Source organism: Octodon degus, unplaced genomic scaffold (assembly GCF_000260255.1).
Source record: "Octodon degus isolate 3935 unplaced genomic scaffold, OctDeg1.0 scaffold00058, whole genome shotgun sequence".
NCBI classification, from domain to species: Eukaryota; Metazoa; Chordata; class Mammalia; order Rodentia; family Octodontidae; genus Octodon; species Octodon degus.
Window position 1 is genome coordinate 5,965,871 of NW_004524634.1, and position 6,811 is coordinate 5,972,681.

The 6,811-nt window shown below is 45.5% G+C and overlaps 1 protein-coding gene across 4 annotated transcripts in view; it reads left to right on the forward strand.

Annotated features, from left to right (window-relative positions):
* Window positions 1–277: 277 nt before the first annotated feature.
* Window positions 278–6,811, forward strand: part of Sema4f (ssemaphorin 4F) — a 28,384-nt gene continuing 21,850 nt past the window's right edge. The window contains exons 1-4 of one of the 4 annotated variants that reach the window (XM_012515338.2): window positions 278–542; window positions 3,294–3,445; window positions 4,028–4,087; window positions 4,315–4,413. In XM_012515338.2, coding sequence (XP_012370792.1) covers window positions 392–542; window positions 3,294–3,445; window positions 4,028–4,087; window positions 4,315–4,413 — 462 coding nt within the window. In that variant the 5' untranslated portion in view covers window positions 278–391. The remainder of the gene's footprint in view (window positions 543–3,293; window positions 3,446–4,027; window positions 4,088–4,314; window positions 4,414–6,811) is intronic. The other 3 variants (XM_004634130.3, XM_023718452.1, XM_023718453.1) reach the window with 3 other exon arrangements.

Below are 6,811 nucleotides of genomic sequence, written 5' to 3' on the forward strand. Positions count from 1 at the left end.
ATTCTGAGAAATTTGGTGAGTATACCGACTTATTTTCTCCTATGGTATAGATACAGGGATTTGGGGTTTTCCAGCTACAGGTGTAAACTCTCCCCTCCTAAGTGACAACGCCAGCCCAATTTCCAGTACAACTCCCACCTACACCTGTATCTAGCTCCGCCTCTGCCTAGGTTGGGCTTCTGCTCTTAGCCCCGCCTCTACTCAATTCTGATTGGCTTGAGGAAGACAGTGACCCGTCATTGGTCCCTTTGGAGGGGGCGGAGGCCGTTTCAGCGAGCAGCGCAGGCCGAGTTCTGCCGAGGAGACCCGAGTGCGGCCGAGGCCCGCGTCTCACTGGCTCTGAGCTGAGGCGGCTGGACGCACCCCACCCAACAGCCAGGCGGAGCCAGAGATGCTGTCCCGGGCTGCGCGGCCCCGCCCGGGCCCCCGGCCGCCTCTGACCTTGCCCTTCCCTTTGCTGCTGCTGCTGCTCGTGGTGTTGAGCGGCCCAGTGTCGGGCCGCGTCCCACGTTCCGTGCCAAGGATCTCGCTTCCCATCTCTGGTAAGGCGCGGACGCGCTCGCCTTCATCCTCACCGGCAGGTGTCATCCCCACCCCACCCCCAAACCCGGCGGCAGCACCCTGGGCGCCCCAACGCGCTGCACAGCGTCTCGCGGCGCCCACGCTCGGCTGGAACCCGGATGAAAACCCCGCGCGGTGCTGCAGCATCCCATGCCCGGCCTGGGCCTCGCACCTCGGCTGCGCGACACGCCCAGGCTGCTGCCTCAGCCTCTTTTCTGGAGCCCTGTAGTCCCTTACAGAGCAGACTAGGGAGGGAGTGGGATTGCTGGAATACCCTCACGTCCACCTATGTCCGTTACTTCACTTGGAAACTTACTCAGCCACACTGTTCTTTCTAATCTAACTGCCTATCTGGATCCGAACCCCTATCCCCAGCTCCCTGCCCATCATCGTCTCAATTTTCCCTATCATCAATAACATCACTACAGCCACCTAACCCTCTTGGCATTCATCTTTGTAACCCACTTCCCAGGCCTCTCCCATCTCTGACACCATCTCCCATCCTTCCATTCCCAGATTCATCTTAACCCCTGAAATTTCTCATGGCTCCCTGGTTCACTTGTCCCTTTTTAGTATATTAAATATTGGAAAACCATTCACTGAGTTGATGTAAAGTGCTGCGTAAGTGATTTTTGAAAGTGTTTAGAAAGAATAAAATGGAGGGGAGGGTTGTGTTTCTTTGAAAAGATGTGGAAGAAGCCAGGGGAAGGAAGCCTCAAGGTTAAGAGTGGTTACTCACATTTTAGAGATTGCTGAGGTGGGTGTGAGTGTGGTGTGGACCTTGTTTCTTCTCAGTATCAACGCATTAGGCATACAGAACCAGGGAAGCCAAGAATACAACCTGTTGGTAAAAGCTCGCAGAACTGGTCAATAGTAATTTAGGGTCTATATATAGGCCAGTGATGTGGAGGGAAGTTATGGATCCAGAAGGCTAAGTTATGGTCAGAGGTTGAGGTTTCAATTCATACTGGAGCAGTAGCCACAGAGTAAGTTAACATTGCCAGTTTGAGTTGATGTCCAGGAATCAAGAGGGGTCTAGAAGGCAAGGTGAAGCCCTGTTGGAAACACAAAAGGAGGCTGGGGAGTTCACAGCTTGTACTAAGCATGAGAGAGTAGAAAGACTACAGCTGGAAAGGTGTGTGGGAGTGTGTGAGAATATGAGGCAGGTGGGACTTAGGCCAGGATATTTCAGAATGAATGGGCTGGTGGCCAGTCTTGAGAGCACCTGAGCAGATGAAACTGGTAAAACAGAGTTGTACTGATGCTGGGGTAGAACTCCCAGAGCCAAAGGTTAAGCTAAGAAAGTAAATTAATGAAAAGTTGCTTGTATGATCTTTAAATAGATAAGATATTTTTTTTTTTGATGCTGATATATGAGTTTTACATTTGGCAAAAACAGAACGCATGCCTAAGGAAGAAAGGGACCATTTGTAAAACACACAGTGTATGCCAGGAGTTTCTTTTTTTTATTATTGTTTTATTGAGAAACATATCAATGAGACACTTTCTAAGCTGATTAATAGGACATTTTCAATAATTAATACATTGCACATTGTTATCTTCTTTAATACATTGCTTCATTGTCATCCACAGCACAAGAAGCAGCCAGGACATCCCATCCAAACACTACTACTACAAATCCTTCCTCTCACTGAACCAAGCGAAAGCAGCCGTACCTCTATCCTAGCTATTCTGCATATACAAATACAAATGGTCCTTCCTCTGTATCCCCCCTTTCCAGTTCAGTGCCAGGGGTTTCTATGTATGTATCTCATTTAATTTCTCTCAATAACCCTGGATGGTGGTGTTTCCAGAGGAGGAAAGATACTCAGGGAGGGCAAGTAACTTTCTCAAGATGAAACATCTGGTAAGTGGAAGAACCATATTTAACCTGAGGCTGGACTATTTCTGGAACACATGTAGATGGAATGGGGTGGGAAGAAGTCAAGGATTGTAGATGAGAGAAGAGATAGACTCCTGATGTGTTGGTAAAAGAGAAACATTTCAGCCAGACATGGTTGGTATATGCCTGTGATCTCGGACTGTGAACAGCTGAGCTGGGAAGATCACAAGTTCTAGCCTAGCCTGAGGCAGTTTAGCAATTTAGTGCGCTCACAGAAAGAGGCATGGGGTGGGGGCTGGAGATATAGTTTAGTGGGAAGGTTCTGGGTTCGAGTCCTAGTATCATAAATAAAGCAATGAATGAAAAGGCTTTCCTAAGCAAGAGGAAGATAATATTCAGCAGTGATTTTTTAAAAAATTAGCAAAGGGACCAGGTATAGTGGCGTACACCTGTAATTCCAGCACTTGAGAGGCAGGATTGCTGTGAGTTTGAGGCCAGCCAGCTCTGCAAAGTGAAACTCTGTCTCAAAAAGAAAAAAAATTAAGGAAGTACTTGCACCTTGATAAGTATTTTCAAATTATGTATTACATTGCTATGGGCAGAAATTATAGACAATATTTATGCTGCTATTTTAATATAGTATTTAATTTTCATAGAAGAAATATCCTTGACTGGATTGTGTGCTAAATATTGTAGTCTCATCAGTTGTCTGTCTCTGGGGAAGTGTAGATGATTGGCTTGTCAAGCCTCTGTTTTTTTCCCTAATGGCTGCCAGATAAACGGTACTTGGATGAAGACTAATATTGGCCCCTTTGGCTTTGCCCTTGTGGACCTGGCACTCATGAATCAGTGGCTGATATCATTTTCCCCTCTCCTCTTTTCCTACCAGAGGCTGACTCCTATCTCACCAGGTTTGCTGTCCCTCATACGTACAATTACTCTGTTCTCCTTGTGGATCCTGCTACCCACACACTTTATGTTGGCGCCCGGGACAGCATCTTCGCTTTATCTCTGCCCTTCTCAGGGGAGAGACCCCGCAGGGTGAGAGATGAGAGTGGGAGGACATGAGTCCTCATAGCGTTTGCTAGATTCATAGTTTTATGGGTTGTGGTGGAAGGATTCATTACTAAAGCTATAATTGTGGTGGTGGTAGGGCTGGATGTTATAGGGGGTCATAGTGACTGGGGAGGCTACTGGGGAGAAACCTGATCCTGGGGAGGAGACCACAGTGGCCAGGTTTCAGGTGACAGTGAGCAGAGGGATTTTGAAAACTGCCATTGTCTAGTGAGGCAGCTTTCGAACTTTTTGAAGTACCTATTAGGTTTGTGTCCCAGTACACAAACATGTACTGCAGAAAGGTTCCTCCTCATTGTAATCTCTGTGCTATAGTTTGATATGTGCTACTATATTTCATTAAGAACAAAGTTGCTTGTGGTTCTGCAATTGATTTTGTTGCTTACAAATGGGTGGTGACTACCAGATTGAAAGCAGTGCTCTAGGGGGAGCTCAGAAGTTTGCAGATTGATGGGATTATGAATCTGTTGCACCCTACCTTGATCCTTGATCTTTCAGGAGTTGAGGGTGGAGGGACTCCTAGGAAAATGACTGTGTTTCCTTTCTCAGATTGACTGGATGGTGCCTGAGGCTCACAGACAGAACTGTAAGAAGAAAGGCAAGCGAGAGGTAGGTATAAATCCTGGCCCTGTCTGGAATGTTCATTGAGTCCTTGGCCCAGCCCTGACTTGCTGTCAGTTCCCTGTTGCTCCCATCACAAAGGGCTCAGGCAGGAACTCTTAACACTCTGCTATCACCCATCATCCCTGATCCCAGAGCTGCAGCTAACTGTCTTGACACTAGCTTACCCTTCTGCATACTTGCTGCTTCTGATTCTAACCATCTCTGACCCCCAGGATGAATGTCACAATTTTGTCCAGATTCTCGTCATTGCCAATGCCTCTCACCTCCTCACTTGTGGCACCTTCGCTTTTGATCCGAAGTGCGGGGTTATTGTGAGTGACAGGGGTGGGAGGAGAGGGAGAAAGAGCTTGCACCAGAGTGAGATATTTGGGGGTGGTGGGTGGGAAGATGGGAAAGGCTTTTAGTGAGTGACCCTGTTGAGTGTGGTTAAGTCAACCACTGTACATATGGACACTGGGTATAGGGGATGTCTTCACAGGAAGGAGTTTGTGCCAGTTACTGAGAAAGGGTAGCATGCTGAGGGAGAGGGAGGTTGTTTGTAGTGGGTGAGGTATATACAGTATAAAAAGAGATGTAGTAGAACAGTTAGGAAGGAAGTTAGGGTTGCTGATTAGGCTGGGGAGAGGACAAATTTGAAAGAGACTTTGAAAATCAGGAACTCTTAACTTCCCTTGCTCTGTGAATGCTTTGTTCAGGAAGCTTGGAGTTAATCAGTATAGGAACTGTGTTTCTTTGCTAGGTGTGGTGGCACATGCCTGTAACCCCAGCACTTGGGAGACTGAGGCAGGAAGATCACTGTGAGTTTGAGGCTACCCTGAGATATAAAGTGAGTTCAAGGCCAGCCTGAGCTACACAGTGAAGCTCTCTTAAAAAGATACAAAAAAAAGTCTATTCCTTGCCCTCATAGCTTGTGCCTCTCTCTTGCCACCTTCCCTCACTTCCACTTCCATGTTTTCTTTTGGATTTTTTTTTTTTTTTTGGCGGTACTGGGGATTGAACTCAGGACCCTGCTCTTGCCAGGGAAGCACTTATTATACTGGGTTATCTCCCCAGGCACTTAATTTTGGATTTTGGATCCTGTCCTCATGTCGAGTCAGTCTTGGAACACATGTCCTCCTTTAGGCATGGCCACAGAATGCTGGGATGGTGACTGTTTTTTAACCCCCAGCTTTCCCTGTCAGTTATGCAGCAGCCAGCACTAGTCCTCTGGTAGCATATACTTGTAGATAGGTCTTAGAGTGGGCTAAAAACCTCACATGTCTATTGCACCCAGTGGAGTGCAGCATCTCTCTTTTTGATCCTGATTCTTAACTGTAGATCTTGACCGTGTGTTTCTGTAGTCTTCAGTGATCCACTGATCCACTTGGATCTGGTTAGTGTGTATCTCCAAACCTCTCTTCATTGTAGACCATCCTCATTTCTCCTGCTCAGGATGCTGTCATTGTATATGCTGGCTTGCTGCAGTCAGTCCTTCTTGGCCAGCCTTGAGGTTAGTTGAGTCCTTTCCATCATGTGGGTGATGGGCTTTTTACAATAGCCTGGATAGCCCCCTCATCCTGGGATGCTTTTACACTTCACGGTGATATAAATAATCTCTATGTCTCAGCAGGTAATATTGAGAATATAGTTTTCCTACAGTTCTCAATAAGCTTACAAGGTAGTAGTTGTGCTGCCGTTGCTATATTTGTTCATTTCTGGACTACATAGGCTGATGGATCCCATGGATGTGTGTATAGAACGATGGCTTAGAGACAGTATAATCATCAAGTTAATGGCATAGTGTTTTCTGCTTTTTCTTGTGATCAAATGGTATGTAGTTGGAAAACATTTTGGACATAGCTGTTAGAATTAGTGTGACTTGGACCTCTATCCATTCTTAAGGGACATGAGCAACAAAGAATTAAGCTAGGATTCTATGTCTTATATTCCTCTCAGGTTGGCTCTTTAGTTTTTTTTTGAAACAAGGTCTCCTATGTAGTGTAGGCTGGCCTTGAACTTGAAATAAAATTCCTGCCTCAGCCTCTCAAGTGCTGTGATTACAGGTGTGTACCACCACACCTGGCTAGTTTATCTTTTTGACTCTTCCTTTATAGCAAGTTCATGAAATGAGAGGCCAGTCTTGGCCCCTACAAAACATTATTTGTAGGAGAAAGAGGTCGGTTCTATTAGTTCTTCAAGCCATATCCTGCTCTGTAGACTTTTGAATGTTCTCTTTTGCTTTTACCTGTCTTATTCTGCTAATTGGCAATCTCATTCTTCTTGACAAAGTTCTTGCCTTATGCTTAATGCCTGAACTTCTCCTGACCTAGGCTGATGGTGCAGAGACTCTGTATAACTATTTTTCTGGGATGGTTGCTCTAGACAAAACAGTATGCTCATGTTGAAATGAGATTCTTACACAAAGGTAGTTGAATCACTGGCTCTACCAGTTCTAACAGCAGAGTACTGTGTCTGATGTTGTCTCATCAGACATTAGAAGGAAGTGTTTAGTTTGATTTGTTGAGGGAATTCCAGCAGTTAGCAGAGAAAAATATTACACTTCTGACAACAGGGACAACAATGATGACCACTTGAGTATCTATACTATTGTAGGCTTGGTACTATTACTTTCTATTTTACTTTTAAAGATTTTATTGATACATTTCAGATACACATAATGATAACATTCATCGTAAGGAATTTGTATTTGCATGTGATATATTATGCTTC